The sequence below is a fragment of the Polypterus senegalus genome, chromosome 10, assembly GCF_016835505.1.
Source record: "Polypterus senegalus isolate Bchr_013 chromosome 10, ASM1683550v1, whole genome shotgun sequence".
NCBI classification, from domain to species: Eukaryota; Metazoa; Chordata; class Cladistia; order Polypteriformes; family Polypteridae; genus Polypterus; species Polypterus senegalus.
The window spans coordinates 95,332,683-95,350,745 of NC_053163.1; the positions used below are offsets into that span (position 1 = coordinate 95,332,683).

The 18,063-nt window shown below is 35.5% G+C and overlaps 1 protein-coding gene across 2 annotated transcripts in view; it reads left to right on the plus strand.

The window, feature by feature from the left end:
• med12 (mediator complex subunit 12) overlaps positions 1–18,063 on the plus strand; it is a 131,289-nt gene that overhangs the window by 20,217 nt on the left and 93,009 nt on the right. For both annotated transcript variants that reach the window (XM_039766252.1, XM_039766254.1), the window contains exons 9-18: positions 549–648; positions 3,455–3,591; positions 6,915–7,046; positions 7,557–7,683; positions 7,802–8,031; positions 10,468–10,530; positions 11,338–11,511; positions 15,353–15,497; positions 16,029–16,144; positions 16,260–16,403. In XM_039766252.1, coding sequence (XP_039622186.1) covers positions 549–648; positions 3,455–3,591; positions 6,915–7,046; positions 7,557–7,683; positions 7,802–8,031; positions 10,468–10,530; positions 11,338–11,511; positions 15,353–15,497; positions 16,029–16,144; positions 16,260–16,403 — 1,368 coding nt within the window. The remainder of the gene's footprint in view (positions 1–548; positions 649–3,454; positions 3,592–6,914; positions 7,047–7,556; positions 7,684–7,801; positions 8,032–10,467; positions 10,531–11,337; positions 11,512–15,352; positions 15,498–16,028; positions 16,145–16,259; positions 16,404–18,063) is intronic.

Below are 18,063 nucleotides of genomic sequence, written 5' to 3' on the forward strand. Positions count from 1 at the left end.
TCTGACTCTAACTTTTTTGTAGCTCTGATGTGTGCATCAATGTAATCGATATACCAGGAAATCATGCATTGACAAAAGTTCCCCTTTGCTTGGAATTGAAAGTGTGATTAAATGCGTTATTTGCGTATATTCTTGCATAAAGGAATACTCCTTTGATGTCATTGATAAAGCTTAGACGCTTTCTTGCTCTAATCTTAATGGTAATCCTGTAATTTTTTTTTCATATCAGAATTACACTCCATCTGGGGATTTGGGGGGTGGGGTTAGGGAATATGGGTTATGTATAAATGTTATAATGTATACGTTTTTTATAATATTGCTGCATTCCATATCATGATTTTTTATTTTTAAGCTCTTAAACTTGTTTTCATATTTATAGGGCTTATTTCCCTTCAAGCTGAATGTTTTTATTTGGTTTTAAATGATACGCTCCCTCTTGTACAAAGCTGTGCATAATTTTAGTCATTTATTCATTTTAAAGAGATCAATATAAGCAATCTCTGTCCTCAGTCATTCTGTGCTAGTCACATACTCCTGTCATTTGAAAGGTGCGAGCAAAGGTTCGAGAGATTGAAGAGCAGATCAAAGAACGAGGTCAGGCTGTGGAAGTTCGGTGGTCCTTTGATAAGTGTCAGGAAACCACGGCAGGTAAAATGTCTCTTTCTTGCAGATATTTTTTCACCTGTTCGTTGTCTAAATCAATTATACATATTTTTATTAGCTTTTTATATACAAAATAAAAACTTAAATCTGGAAAATCTGAGTTATTTAATTATGTGTTAATATCTTGTAGAGTTAAGTAAACCCAGATAAAAAACAAGACTGCAATTTTAGGATGTTTCAATTATGGTACCCCACATTGTCACGTTATCTCTGTTGCTTCAGTCAAGAAACTAGGCAAAAAGATTTTAGATTGCAAAAAAGAAAAATGTAAAATGTTTGAGAATGGGCTGAGTGAGGCATTTTGTGATAGTGTCTGTAAGTTTGAAATAAATAATTGTAACTTTTGCCTGCATTCAGTCCATGTGCACAATTAACTGTTCGGAAAATATGGCATATGAAGAAAGTCATGAAAAAAATAAAAGAATGAGTAAGTCTAAGTTTCACAAGACTGCACAGCCAACCGAAAACAACTTCTGTCCCTTTGTTGCCCATTGTAAGTTTTCTGCTACCATCAAGACAGTTCCTTTGGGACCTATTGATATCCTGGTAAAACTGCATTTTAATCCATTACTATAAAACACAGTTTGTTCTTCATTGTCATTACCACTCAAAATGGAAATGCAATTATCAAGGGGTGATATTATAGGCAATTTAATGGGTCAGAATGCCTAAACTGAAAGTTTGCAATATATATTAATATATTTAATATTAAGGTTTGACAAAATCAAAAAGAACACTTGCCATAATTAAATCGCTCTCAACTTTATGATCAAGACTAAGGGGTTTGCTTCCTGCTCGCTTTGTTCGCCAACACCCCTGGCCTGCACTATGCCCCAGCCACTTCATGTCTCTGCCGCTTGTGTTGTGATGAGGGATCTGAAATCACCCCAACGACTCGCAGTCGTTCCTTCGAAACCTCCTCTTAAATGGTAATACAATGGGAAACAAGTACAGTTTTTTTTTTTTTTTCTTTTTTTCTTCTCCTCCTCTTTGCTCGATCAGCTGTTGGATTGCTGCTGCTGCCGTGCCTTGTGATATGCATCTTGCACAGCGCTTCAAACATTTAAAAGCCTGTACTGCGGTTGCCCTACTCTTTGTCTTTTATTTCCGGTCCCAGGCATGGTTAAATCTCTTGGCACAAAGTCTTGTCTTGTGGGATGTGGGTTCTTGATATTTTTTAGTCTATAATTTAAAAACGGAATAAAAATCTGAAAATCTAACAACATCACATTCAAGTTTGATAAATTCTGAAAAGAATGATACCAAACAATATATATGTAGGTTTTAAAATAAGCCAGAGTGTGACAAAAACGTGACATAAAAAGTCACATAAAATCGTTGCACAAAATTGTTGCACTTTTAGGCTTAGGATATATATATATATATATATATATATATATATATATATATATATATATATATATATATATATATATATATATGAGATAGATAGATATAGTAGATATGGTAGACTTTATGATCTGTTTAGTTGTAGTACAAGAGCCAGATGGCAATTTTTTTATGGATTCTGTTTTCCTTGACACCTTTAGAATCCTATGATTCGTATAAAATTAGCCTATATAATTTGTTATTAATCCATCCATTTTCTAACCTGCTGAATCCGAATACAGGGTCACGGGGGTCCGCCGGAGCCAATCCCAGCCAACACAGGGCACAAGGCAGGAACCAATCCTGGGCAGGGTGCCAACCCACCGCAGGACACACCCACACACCAAGCACACACTAGGGCCAATTTAGAATCGCCAATCCACCTAACCTGCATGTCTTTGGATTGTGGGAGGAAACCGGAGTGCCCGGAGGAAACCCACGCAGACACGGGAGAACATGCAAACTCCACGCAGGGAGGACCCGGGAAGCGAACCCGGGTCTCCTAACTGCGAGGCAGCAGCATTACCACTGCGCTACCATGCCGCCCCTAATTTGTTATTAATGTCTCATGAAAAGAAAATAGTTAAAGTAAGTATAAAAAAAAAAAAAAAAAAAATTACTCTTCAGTTGATTTTTGTGTAGCATACTTAGGCTTACTAGTTCAGTGATGTACACATTTAGCCATATAATTTGTTAAAACACAAAGACACAACCCATTATCTTTCCCTGTCTTGCTCTTTTATTTATGTTCCTCCATCCATTTTTAGAACACACGTAATTCAATTTGTGTTGAAAATAGCCAAAGCCTTTCCCAGAAATGCAAGGTGGAAGGCAGGAACCAACAGTAGATATATCATCCAATTGTTTGGTGTACTTATTTACACACCCACACTAGACCACTTGTATGATATCAGTTTACCTATGTTTGGGATGTAAAAGGAAAACCGAATTACCTGAGAAACAAAACTCCACACGAACTGTGACCGGAACAGGATTTGAAACCAGTTTTCTGGAGTTCTGAAGTAGCTGTGATAACTACTGGGTCACTCTTTCCCCTTATACTGTATATGGATTGACTTTTATAATTAGGTTCTTTAAACTTGATATAAGCATATGGTAATGGTAATGTGTGGTTATGTGAAACCAAGACCTTCTGGTTATGAAGGAAAAGAACAAAAAACTATATTACCAATGAAAATATTTGCTTCCTTGCTCTTTACTACTGGCCTTTTTGAAAAAGCTGTTCTGGTTAATATTTCACAGCAACTAAATTGTAATATCTGAAGAGATTTTGAATTTCCTTATTTCACAAGATTATCTTGACAAAGATGAAGCATACATTACAATAAGTCTTTCAACTGTAATTATGTTGACTATTAAATTAAATTGATATTTTCTGCAGGCTTCACTATTGGACGTGTTCTGCACACCTTGGAGGTCCTGGACAGCCATAGCTTTGAAAAATCTGACTTCAGCAACAATTTGGATTCACTGTATAATCGAATCTTTGGCTCTGGCCAAAGTAAAGATGGTCACGAGGTACAGATTTTTTTTTCATGTTCAGTATAAGAGGAATTCTGGAGTATTGACCTATAGTTGGACAATCTGATCATAATTGTGATATACTGTATATCTATAGTATATGATCTGTGTTGTTATTATTAACATTTTCAGTCCAACTTTAGTGAATGTTTAAACTTTTCCTGTATAAGTGAAAAACACTATTGTGATATACACACTGTCACTAGTTTATTGGGAATACTTAATGTAATATTCCAAAACCAGCACTGTCTGCATGCTTGTCCCGCCATTGGATTTTCTAGAATCAATAAGCAGTTTTACCTAAAATCACATACTGTACATGCTTAATTAGTAATAACAAAATAATGAGCCAACCCTCTTTAAATAATAATCTGTTATGCCAGGGAGGTAAGAAGAAGTTTTTCTTTCTAGGAATCTTCATAACCATCCATCCATCCATTTTCTAACCCGCTGAATCTGAACAGGGTCACGGGGGTCTGCTGGAGCCAATCCCAGCCAACACAGGGCACAAGGCAGGAACCAATCCTGGGCAGGGTGCCAACCCACCGCAGGACACACACAAACACACCCACACACCAAGCACACACTAGGGCCAATTTAGAATCGCCAATCCACCTAACCTGCATGTCTTTGGACTGTGGGAGGAAACCGGAGCACCCGGAGGAAACCCACGCAGACACGGGGAGAACATGTCTTTATAACCAACTATCAATAATTATATAAATAATGTCAATGATGTTAGTTGGTGTGAGTGCATAGCTATGTAGACATTGTTTACAGTATATGTCATGCTAACGATTAAGCTAACTGCTTAACCAAATAATGTTTATCAACATAAGTTTTTTTTTTGCACCAAGACTACATTTCTTCACAGTAAGTTGTACTCAAGCCAACTTATGGGTTAAGATGATCCTTGGTTTGGTTCATTTATCATAATATTAATGGAAACATGGGGTCTTTGACTTTTTAACTAGAGAAACAATACAGATTGGTGCAAATGAGTAGGTTTTTGGTCAAAGTGTTCTTGTGGTAGGGTGTGTTTTCATTGTTTTCATAGTCTAATTATACATGATATCAACTTTCAGACTGGAAGAACAAACTGACCATTTGAAATAAATATCACCCTTAAAGCAGCTGAGAACAAGATGTACATTCATTTTAGAATGTTGAAAGTGCAGATGGCCCAATGATGTAAAATTTTACTAATAAGCCATATTTGTGCTGTACAGTTTAAGATGACTATTAAATACTGCTAAAAATGAACTGATTGATTGGGCTGTTAACCCATTTGCCTGCTAATATATTTATTTTACCATTATATCAATTAATTCTAATTATTGTAATATGTTATTCTACTAGTAATCAAGCCTTACATTCTGAAAGTCATTGTTTTTCTTCATAGAATAGATGACACAGTTATGATAATAGAACATATGGAAGCAGACATTTATAGAGTACTAATGACATTTTTTTTTTAACATGCTTGATAAATTTAAACTCCCAGTAAATAATTGTACAAGTCAGGTATGAGCTAATAAAGAACTTTTCAGGATAAATAGACCATGACAGTTCTGATTTCTTAATTTAAACTAATATAGCCAGTTTAACTTGCAGAATACAGAAGGTGGAAGTGGGAAATTGCAAAGAAATAAAAAAGAAATTGTTACAGATAATAACATAAAATAAATAAATATATTAATGCATAAGAAATAAATAGAAGTCAATTTTTGGACGCCTATCGAACAATATTTTTTCTATGACGTTAGGTAATTTAATAATCAAAAAAAGTTATTTTCTTTCTGATTTTTTTTTTTTGGTCTCAAGACATGAACGATCTGATGAGAATAAAAACCGTTTTAGTTAAAGCTATCTGCAAATAGCAGAGCATAATTTCTTTTCAGTTAGTCAATCAGAAACATCAGTTGATTTATTTAATCTAGGCCCAATTACCTGTCAAAGATGGATATTATGAAATATTATTATTATATTATTATTTTTTCTTGCCGTATATGCTTCCTTCCTCAGTGTTCCTCCTATGTCTTTCTTTCCTAAGTCTCGTTTTTCGTATTTTTGGCTCTCTTACATTTGCAATGCTTATTCTATGTGTAGCTGCATTTTCCCAAACTTAGCAAAGTTCTGCAGTTTTAGTTTGCTTCATGGGATTATAGCAATAGTGTGACTCCTTGAAATTATTCCACAGACCAAATATCTTTGTTTTTAAAAGCTTTAGTAAAAGTTCAAAGTAAAACAGTTCACACAAAAATGGAGAAAAATACATTTTGCAAAGTAAAGTTCTATTCTAGCTTATATCTTGTTTTGTTTCATTAAGTTTGCTTATACAGTCGAACAGTTTTCTGACTGTTTAGAAATGGTATGCCTTATTCCATACACAAACTGCAAATGGCTCCATCAGTCCATATTAGCAATGATATTAATTCCAAACGCACACTGACTCAATTAACACATTGTATTACTGATATAGCAAGAAAGTTCTATCTAATAATAACTTTTACAGAGGCTATACCATAATCTATAACTATGAAAGAAAATTATATTGTAATCTACTTAAACAAACGTTAGTATGAGTTTAGCTTAAAGATTCTTCCTTCTAGGATTGGCTCTTACACTAGATAGATACTTTATTAATCCCAAGGGGAAATTCACTTGTATCTAACTTAATATAGCCTAGTTTGTGATAGTGTGCCTTGATACATACATGTTTAACTGTTTTCGATATTATAATAAAAATGTTAAAATGTAAAAAGTGTTCACCTGTTACTGTTGGCATTGCAGTTACAATCTAGGGAACTGTAATAGAATTGTGAAAGTTTCATCTATTTCTAACAAAACTACCATGCCACAACAATATTGATGAACCATCCCACATAATTTTTGATTATAAAGAAGTTAAAAAAAAAAAAAAATAAAAATGGCATTTTCTCCAAATAGAATAACTTAAGAATACATATGGTCAATTTAAACATTAATATTTGAATTAAGAGTTATCTATTTTTTATGCAGCCTAAAAAGAAAAGTATATATACAGTGTGAATATTGCAATAATTTTCTCTTAGCACAGGTAAAGATCTTTAGAAATTGTGAATTAAGATATAGAAACCCACAATATATACAGTGTACTGTATAACTGTATTTATAATCTGTCAATTTGTCAAGCGAAGAATGGTGCTACTGCCACTATTGACATTTACCATTATACAGTAGTAATTAATGAATATATTTTACTTTTTCAAGTGTGGCATTAGAATGGTTTATAAACAAAAATGTGCACAAAAAGTGGACAGGTATTTTTCCTCCCATAGATGTCTCCAGATGATGATGCTGTTGTGACACTGCTATGTGAATGGGCTGTGAGTTGTAAACGCTCTGGGAGACATCGTGCCATGGTGGTAGCAAAACTTCTTGAAAAGAGACAGGCTGAAATTGAGGCTGAGGTGAGTGTAAAGGATGTCATTCAAACTTCCTTGAGGACTGATGTGCTGCAAACACAGTGATGCCTTTTCTATTGTTTAAATGATGTCAGTTATAGTTTTATGATGGCACTAGTGGGATTAAGGTTAAGATAGAAATTAAATTAAATACGAAAGCTATAATCATGCTTCACAGTGAGGTTGGTGCACTACAGAAAAACATGAATTGTAATTGTATCTGAAAGTAATGGTCATTAGTAAATGTGGTATTTTACTTTTTTGACCGCAGAATATATATTCTTTTTTCACTGGTGTATAAAATAGTAGGTTATAATCACTATTATCCTGCCTTCTGTCATTATTTGTGATGTCGGTTTCATAAGATTCTTTTTAACTCATTGGGATAATATTAGATAAATATTTGTACAAAGGAAAAATGTAGCATTTTATAGAAACATTTGTTGAAAGGTCTGTTTGAAATTAAACGAATGATTATGTAATTAGAAAACTGCTTACTATGTTTTATGTGTGCAGAGGTGCGGAGAATCTGAAGTTGTTGATGAGAAGGGTTCTGTTTCTTCTGGATCACTCTCTGCTGCTACTTTGCCCGTTTTCCAGGATGTTCTGCTACAGTTTTTGGATACTCAAGCACCCATGCTTAGTATGTGCTATTCATCTTATTGCAACATTAAATTATAGATATTAAATAGCTTTTTATAGTGCTTAATGTTTTATTTTGTTTTGCCTACTTAAGAATATTTAATTCTTTATTTGTATAGTGGATCCTGGAAATGAGAGTGAGAGGGTGGAATTCTCAAACTTGGTACTCCTTTTCTGTGAATTGATTCGGCATGATGTTTTTTCTCATAACATCTACATGTGTACCCTCATTTCACGAGGGGACCTAGCACTAGACTATCATTTGCCACGTCCCCGCTCACCAAGTGAAGAACCAACTGATGACACTGACCGTAAGGAACAAGACCCAGGAGGCAATGGGAAACTTGAGGTATATTTCATAGAATAATGAAGCCATATTTTGGATATAACTTTTCCATTTTTTTTAGCCTTTTGAAACACAGTAGAAATAACAGACTCTAAATTAGCTATATATAAAGGCGTTTCTCCTGTAAGAATATACTGAAACCAAAATTCTAGGAGAAACAGAGGAATTTACATAGTAATGAATAAGAAAAAATGTAGCTTGTCTCATTCCTTCAGAGCACTAGGGACTTCATTTATAAAACCATGCTTGAAATGCTTACTTAAATTTTGTTTACCTATATATGCACAAATTTATTTGGATTTAAAAAACTATACACATACCAAGTGCCACCCCAAGTTCCTTTATAAATTTCAAATCAATTTAAAGTGAGCATGAACTTTTAGTTACTCCCTGTCACCTGCATTCCGTAACCATATATGGCTTAAAGGTGCCTTTTTGAATATTCATGATCTAATCACTATATCAATTTGACCATGTTTCTGAATCTCGTCTTTACTACAAACCTTGAGTTATTACTAACTGAATTGGAGAATTGCAATAACATTCTTTTTTCTGGTTTCTCTGTGAGATTCACAAATAAAAGAAAAAACACCAAGAGAGGAACCAAGTGGTAGCAGCTGAGTGGATACTGCAAAAGCAATGTACCATCATGCAATACCCAGACTGCCGCCAGTGCTGTGGGTCCCACATAGAGTGGGTTGACTGACAAGGTGCTGCAAACCCAAAAATAGTTAATTCAGGCTGTTAAAGCCTTGTGTCAAACGTCACATGAACTGACTCGGGCTGTATACACAGAGCTGTGAAATATTAAGAACTTTCTTTGTTGTTAATATTTTGGTTTTTGAACTTGTAATAAAATAATTTTGCCAAGTAAGCATCAATTTTGCAATAATACCTTATTCTGTTACTATTATTACATTTGGTGTACAAAATCCAAACGTCTTTGAATTACCATTGAGCTGGTGTCCTTAGGGATAGGGTTTGGGTCATCCACATTTCAGGTGGCAGAAGCAGCACTGCACAAAGATTCTCAATGCGTCAAACATTTTTGGGGCTGTACTGCAGTGTGCCGCCCAACAAGTTCAAAAAGGGATCTGTCTTTTACTGAACTAGGGGTGTTTTCTGTCACGGACCGTATGAGAGTGCCTTTCATTTTATCTCCTCTTTTGGGTTGTTTGCTGGGTTTTGAGTGGGAAGAAGACCTAGGCTTTGAAGGGGTAACTATCCCCTGAAAGAAAGCTTGTACGAGGTATTAGTAATGTACTAATCTTAATTGCAATCCTGTCAATCAAGTCTATTTAGTAAGAAGCCAACCATCACACACAGCATGACCCAAAGTCTGTTTCCCACACTAGTATTTGGTAAAAGTTGTGGTTTAAGCCAGGCCCAACTTGCAACAGTGTTAGACACATTTAGGCATTATATAGTAGTCATTCATTAATTAAATGAAAGCTGCTTTCCATTTACAAAAGCAAATCTATTATGTGTTGGTGCCTTTATTGCATCATGTGTGCAGTTAATTGCACTGATTACATTTAAGAGAATTGGCAATTACTGCAGATGGCCTTTTGATCTTCCCCTGCTCACGCTGACTGTAAGGAAATTGGATGTATCTGCATAACATTTTAATTATACCTTCTCATATGGATGGTATGACATGGCTGAAGGATGACTGCAAGATTCCTGACTTGTCTGCCAGTTCATTTTGAAAAGCACCAGTTGTCCCCCAAACAAACTAATGCAGCCATTGCCAGTTATGTTGTACAAAACATAGTACATCCAGTTTATACACAAAATAGATTGGCTACACACAATTAACATTAAGCATATGTATTAGACATAGTTACCAGTGTTAAAGACGGCTGTATTGAGAGAAGATGTGAATTAACTGTGATATGTGATTAGTTCAAGAACATTGGAATGTGACTGATGCATCACTAAATTGTGCAGTGAAACCAACATTTTTTGTTCACTTTATTATCTTGCTACCTGGTGTTGCTAAAAAGGACTTAAAGATGGTGGAAATTTGCCATAACTTGAAACCAATTTTCATGTCAAGTTCCTCTGTTATTAATCCCATCTTTTGCGTGGGAAATGGCTTATGCATGTTTCAGAATGCACATGAGACCCCAGGTCTATACAAAGGAGGTTGAACATTTAGAGCTTAATCTGAGCCCTATTATTCAGCAATAGAAATGCATTAAACTAAATGTTTTGCTGCTTATGTTTTTAAAATCTGTTGTTTCTTGAACTGCTTCTGGTGTTATTCATAATATACTGTCTGAAACCAATGTATAGTTTCTAGATAATGTGAAGTTAATTGTAGAAGCTATTCTCTAGTATTTGTTTTGTAATTTACCTGTAGTGCACATGTTCAAATTCAGTTTTACTTAGTACACTAACATTTGTTTATCATGTTTCCATGTTTTTTCCACTTAGGACACTGGTTTGTCTGAGTCTATGGAGATTGAGCAAAATCCAAGTGCAATTTTTGATGATGTAGTAAGTTGTCATTATTTGAAGATTTATACTATAAAAGGCTTTGTCTTACTTTTATACATATTCTAGAATCTTGTACCATATATAATTGAGCAATCAATGACTATGTCATTCATTATGGCCAGAATTTTTCTTTACATTGATCTCTTATTAGATAATTTGTAAAGGTTTCAACTTTGACTGTAAGTGGCCCATTAATGTAAAATTATGTTTAACTTGAAATTATTTATAAAATGAATGCCATGTTATTCAAATCTATAACTATTATAAATGATCCACATTTCTTTTTAAGTACAGTTTTAGTGACAGAACAGTACAAAGATTTCACATGCCTTTTAATTTTAATAAGGAAAGCTGAAACACATTGCAAAGCACATATTATTTCTGCTATGATATGTGCTTTGATATAGTCATAGCAAATAATGACTATTCAATCCTTTTGTCCTTTTCTACTGATATTTTAGCCTATTAACTTTATTTTTATACAACATATCAACATTATAATGTAGATGGTTAAATAGAGGGAGCCTAAGCAATTACTTTATGTACAGTACAGGTTAAATATAAAATTTTTCTTCTGATTAAACACGCTTTTCCATTTTTTTGTATAATAAGCAGTGTTTGTAACATTGATAATAGTAATTAAATCTTCAAGGTTTGTACAAAATATTACCAAATTGAACAGGTAAAGCACCAGAGAACAATAAGCTATTTCAGCAGCTGCAAAATATTTGTGATATTTAATTTGTAGCATTTGTTTTCTCTTAAATTTCTCCACATATTCCTTACTTTTTTTTCTTCTAAAAATAGATGTTCTCTCCTCCTATGCACTGTGAATCCAAAGGCAGCCCTTCTCCTGAGAAACCTACACTGGATCATGAAGGGAAGACACCTGCTAAGGATAAGAGTTCAGATACTACATTTCCTCTAGTGTATGAACTGCCACGACACATCCAATATGCAACACATTTTCCTATTCCTCAGGTATAAAGTTGTAGACAATTTGTATATGTTTATATACACATGTGTATTGTTTTTTACAGTTATAACCCTGGAGCTAACTTGAATGTAACTTTAGCATATAACTGTAATGAACTGTCAGTAACATCCCTGTAGGAAGGTACACTGCTTAAATATTATATATACAAATATACAGTGCATCCGGAAAGTATTCACAGTGCATCACTTTTTCCACATTTTGTTATCTTACAGCCTTATTCCAAAATGGATTAAATTCATTTTTTTCCTCAGAATTCTACACACAACACCCCATAATGACAACATGAAAAAAGTTTACTTGAGATTTTTGCAAATTTATTAAAAATAAAAAAATTGAGAAAGCACATGTACATAGGTATTCACAGCCTTTGCCATGAAGCTCCAAATTGAGTTCAGCTGCATCCTGTTTCCCCTGATCAACCTTGAGATGTTTCTGCAGCTTAATTGGAGTCCACCTGTGGTAAATTCAGTTGATTGGACATGATTTGGAAAGGCACACACCTGTCTATATAAGGTCCCACAGTTGACAGTTCATGTCAGAGCACAAACTAAGCATGAAGTCAAAGGAATTGTCTGTAGACCAGGATTGTCTCAAGGCACAAATCTGGGGAAGGTTAGAGAAAAATTTCTGTTTCTTTGAAGGTCCCAATGAGCACAGTGGCCTCCATCATCCGTAAGTGGAAGAAGTTCGAAACCACCAGGACTCTTCCTAGAGCTGGCCGGCCATGTAAACTGAGCGATCGGGGGAGAAGGGCCTTAGTCAGGGAGGTGACCAAGAACCCAATGGTCACTTTGTCAGAGCTCCAGAGGTCCTCTGTGGAGAGAGGAGAACCTTCCAGAAGGACAACCATCTCTGCAGCAATCCACCAACCAGGCCTGTATGGTAGAGTGGCCAGACGGGAGCCACTCCTTAGTAAAAGGTACATGGCAGCCCACCTGGAGTTTGCCAAAAGGCACCTGAAGGACTCTCAGACCATGAGAAACAAAATTCTCTGGTCTGATGAGACAAAGATTGAACTCTTTGGTGTGATTGTCAGGCGTCACGTTTGGAGGAAACCAGGCACCGTCATCGCCAAGCCAATACCATCCCTACAGTGAAGCATGGTGGTGGTAGCATCATGCTGTGGGGATGTTTTTCAGTGGCAGGAACTGGGATACTAGTCAGGATAAGGGGAAAGATGACTGCAGCAATGTACAGAGACATCCTGGATGAAAACCTGCTCCAGATCGCTCTTGACCTCAGACTGGGGCGACGGTTCATCTTTCAACAGGACAACGACCCTAAGCACACAGCCAAGATATCAAAGGAGTGGCTTCAGGACAACTCTGTGAATGTCCTTGAGTGGCCCAACCAGAGCCCAGACTTGAATCTGATTGAACATATCTGGAGAGATCTTAAAATGGCTGTGCACCGACTCTTCCCATCCAACCTGATGGAGCTTGAGAGGTGCTACATAGAGGAATGGACGAAACTGGCCAAGGATAGGTGTGCCAAGCTTGTGGCATCATATTCAAATAGACGTGAGGCTGTAATTGCTGCCAAAGGTGCATTGACAAAGTATTTAGCAAAGGCTGTGAATACTTCTGTACATGTGATTTCTCAATTTTTTTATTTTTAATAAATTTGCAAAAACCACAAGTAAACTTTTTTCATGTTGTCATTATGGGGTGTTGTGTGTAAATTTCTGAGGAAAAAAAATGAATTTAATCCATTTTGGAATAAGGCTGTAAGATAACAAAATGTGGAAAAAGTGATGCGCTGTGAATACTTTCCGAAGGCACTATATATATACACACTCACGCACACACAAATATGGTCATTAAGTTGCACATTTTTTTGGTTCTTGTTGTAAAAGATTCAGACATTTAAACTGAGTTTTACAATACAAAATTATTTTTATGAAACTCTGTATGATAAATATCATAATATATTTGGCATCATATTTTTGTTACTGCTCTGCATGAACTGAAGAAGAAAACTCACAAAGAAAGGTTGTCTTTAGAAACCCAATTAATTCAAGAAACTCAAGATAGCTTCATATCTTTATGTTCTGAAAATTATAATGTTTTGTTACCAGTTAGTACTGGGATGTTGTTCAACGCCAGCTATGCTATATTCACATAACAATAAAAATTATTTTAGTCAATGAGGTAGGGAGAGAATCTTTGGTTGTCAGTGATTAATGTAATTTAAATTATCCATGTTATCATGAAAAATAATTCTTAATTTACAGTAGGTCATTCCCTTCTTTAATTGTCAGTGCAGTGATGTCAAAGTAATTGTACATAATAATCGCTCAGATGCTTATAACTCACTGACATCGCCTACAGTATATGTCTGAATTTTTGTTCTTTGGTTGTATGGGTATTTGTAGCAAAGAAATTTATATTTAGTTGTGCTTGTGTCAGATTTTTATGGCCAGTCTAACATTTTTTCTTTAGAACTTGGTGATAGTAGAAGCAAGCTTTGAATCAAAATTTGCTACACAGTGAAGCCCTTGCCAGTGAACATTAAGGAACTTATTTTTACAATGTAAGATACAATATTGCTGCCTACATTTGAAGTTACTCTTTTCCTCATAATCGGAACCAAGAGTCCTCCTTAATGAGGGGGTATGCTTTTTTCATGTTTTCTCCCCTTAAAATTTGGTTGCATTTTGTTGAAGAAAAGAAAAATAAAAGACAACATAAATTAAAATAAGACATTAGTTAACAAAGAAAAGGAGTAAGGTCCGATGGCCAGGGTGGACAGAAAAAACAAAAAAAACTCCAGATGGCCAGGGAAAAAAAAAAAAATCTTCAGGGGTTCCAGGCCATGGGACCGCCCAGTCCCCTCTGGGCATTCTACCTAACATAAATGAAATAGTCCTCTTTGTAGTTAGGGTTCTCACGGAGTCACTTGATGTTGAAGGTCATACAAACTTCTGGCTTTTAATCCATCCATCATTGTTGAAACATCACGGTGCTTTGAGTATATGCGCCACCACCAAAAGGACATCGGAAAAGGAAACAGAAGAGAGTAGGGGTTAGTACAGATTTCAGAGCCACCATGAATAGTTATTATAATGAGTTGGATATACAGAGTATCAGGATTTTAATTACAGTGAAGTTATGAGAAGGCCATGTTAAAGTAATGTGTTTTCAGCAGTTTTTTAAAGTGCTCTACTGTGTTAGCCTGGGAAATTCCTATTGGCAGGCTATTCCAGATTTTAGGTGCATAACAGCAGAAGACCGCCTCACCACTTTTAAGTTTTGTTCTTGGAATTCTAAGGAGATACTCATTTGAGGATCTGAGTTTACAATTTGGAATACAAGGTGTCAGACATTCCGATATATAAGATGGGGCTAGATTATTTAAGGCTTTATAAACTATAAGCATAATTTTAAAGTCAATCCTTAATGACACAGGTAACCAGTGTAGAGACATCAAAACTGGAAAAATGTGCTCGGATTTTCTTTTCCTAGTTAGGATTCTAGCAGCTGCATTCTGCACTAGTTGCAAATGAATGAGTGAAAACTGGTGAGTTTTCAATTTAATTGTAGTTTTCCTGTTCTTAGTACATTATATTATGCACACACTCTCATGGTTCTCTTGCCTTTTTTTAGTTTTAACAAATATATTTTTTTTGCTTCAGCCTCTTTTTTAAACCCTGGGTAAGTAAAATTTCAAGCCTGATTATAGAACTAGTAAAAAAGTGCTTTCAGTGTATGTTAAAGAGACAAACGTGAGAAAAAATGATTGCGTATTGAAATCTTTCTTCAAAATCTAAAATAGTAAAGATGGACTTACTATTACTAAAGTTTTGTACTTTTGTCTGCCTTGTAGGAGGAGAGTGCCAGTCATGAGTGTAACCAGCGTCTTGTTGTTCTATATGGTGTTGGGAAGCAACGAGATGAAGCTAGGCATGCTATAAAAAAAATAACCAAAGATATCCTGAAAGTGCTAAACCGGAAAAGCACAGCAGAAACAGGTAGGAAGACACCATCTGCTGAGTGAGAGAGAGATTATTACCTGTCATGATCTTCAACAGTGGCAGCAAAGTCATCACTCCTGTGAATTGCTTAAGGTGCACAATGACTTAGATGTGCTGTACTTGTGTCCCAATCTTTTTTTTTTTTTGGCTTCCAGCTCTTTCATAAAACCTTTTGCAAGCAAAACAAATTTAAGACCACAACTGTTCTATTCTGAATTTCTAGATATTTACAAAAGTTTAGAAAGTAGAAAAACTTTCAGATTGCATATTTTTGACTAATTTTTGTTAACTAACATTTTTATTTTAAAAATGATTTAATTTTAATTTAGTTCCCTTTGGCAATTCTCTTTCAAAAATATTCTGTGCAAAATATGTTTTGGTTAGTTAATAATGAGCATATTAATTTGGTTATCATTAGGTTATTTTTCATGCTGTTGTTTTGAACTGAATTTTCAACATCCATGTTATTTTTCCATGAATAATAAGATTTGTTTTTTTCTCTGTTTTTTACTTTTTTGCCGCTATGAGGTGAAGAGAGTCAGAAACGAAAGAGAAGCAAGCCGGAAGCATTTCCCACAGCAGAGGACATTTTTGCTAAATTCCAACATCTTTCCCATTTTGACCAGCATCAGGTCACCTCTCAGGTGCAAAAATTGTTTTTTGATATTGTTTATAACAATGAAAATCAGTATTGCTAATCATGTCTAATTGTTTTGGTTTTTTAAAAAAAAAAACAAAAAAATGTATTCTATGTTGCAGGTGTCAAGGAATGTTTTAGAACAGATCACAAGCTTTGCATTGGGAATGTCCTATCATCTTCCCTTGGTTCAGCATATTCAGTTCATCTTTGACCTCATGGAATACTCCCTTAATATTAGTGGTCTCATTGATTTTGCTATTCAGGTACTTATCCTCTTTTGTAAATTTGTTTTTTCATTTTATGTATATATACTATATGCTTTTACATTTATTTGCATAGCAGACACTTTTATCTAAAATGACTTAGAAAAGACATCTACATACATACAGTAGATAGATGGATTATACATCCTCAAGTAACATCTGTTGTGGTACTGTTACAGGACAAGTATCCAAAATTGATTTCCACAAGTGAAAAGCTCAAAAACAAAATACAAGTAGTTAAAATTCCCAGATTTTCAAAACCTTACATCTATTTACAAACCAAGTGAGTCTTCAAGCACTTCTTGAAGCTTCTGAGTTTGATGTGGGCAGCTCATTCCACCAGCCAAGAGCTACATATGTAAAGCGGCTGGACTGAAATCTGATACTATGCAGATACCATTCTTTAGCAGATCTGAGTGGTTGAGAAAGAGCATGGGACCTCACAAGTGTCATAGATATACAGTATATACAATAAACCCCCAAAATTCGCGGGTGTTACGTTCCTAGAGCACCCGCGAATTGTGAAAAACCGTGAATTTTGGATGTGGTTAAAAAAAAAAAAAAAGCATGTTTTTATAGTTTAAACCCTAAATATGCCCCCAAAACACTTTAATTTCAAACTCCGCTTAATACATTACCTAAAAAAAAAGAATGTAAGGTAAACCTGTATACTGTACTGCTATGTCTTCCGCAATGCTTGAATGTAAAGTACAGATGTTACCGCTATATGTACTGTAATTCATGCAAGCGCGTTTTCATTGCCAGAAGCCTTAGAAGGTGCAGGGCGTTTCGGCGGCATCGTGGGGCTTTAACCCTAAAACTGCCACATACTTGGGGGTTAATGCATCCCTGGACGCCAAATACTTTTTTGCTGCACTTTAAATAAACGTCACAATTCACAAAGAAAAAGTGAAATTTTAATGGAACACATTTTTATTCATGCAGAATTACTGCAACACTGATCATTGTACACACTGCTAATGAACTGTAAAAACTATTTAAAAAAACTACTGGAACCAATATGTACAAGGTGCAACTGTCGCCATGTATGAAATTCAGTAAATCACCGAGCCAACTGCGCTTGAACTGGCTGCACTCAAGCACACAGAGGTAAGTGCTGATGCTTGCAGGCTAGTCCAGTGCAGCGGCTCAGAAACTTTATTCAAACACTTCAAACAAACATGTCTCTTTCAGAAGTAAAACAAGCTCAGTATGCAGTATGCAGTTCGTTCTCGATTAAAGAATAGACAAACATCATAGGGGAGGACAACAGAAGAGGGACCCCCAACAGGAGTGGAGGATGTCTGGGGGAGGAGAGAGAAACAAAGCAATCGGGCAAAAAGGACAGGTGCTGTTCAGGCCTTTAAGTATGCATAGCATCAAGTGGGAAGCATATCACGCGACACAGAACCGTAATTAACCCAGCAAGTAAGGGAGTAATGTGAAAGTAGTCTTATCAGCGTTTTTTAAGAGGGTTTTTTTGATAAGCTTCTGTGTCTTCTAGGGGTGCGTTCAGCCCCCCCTGCTCACAAGGGCTGACAATGGTCATGAGCTGGCTGCTCAACGAATGTACAGCACTGACTGATCAGTTTCAGCGTGCTTGCAAATGGCACTGGGAAACGACTATAGCCAGTTGTGGAGGTTTAAGGGTAAAGAGGAA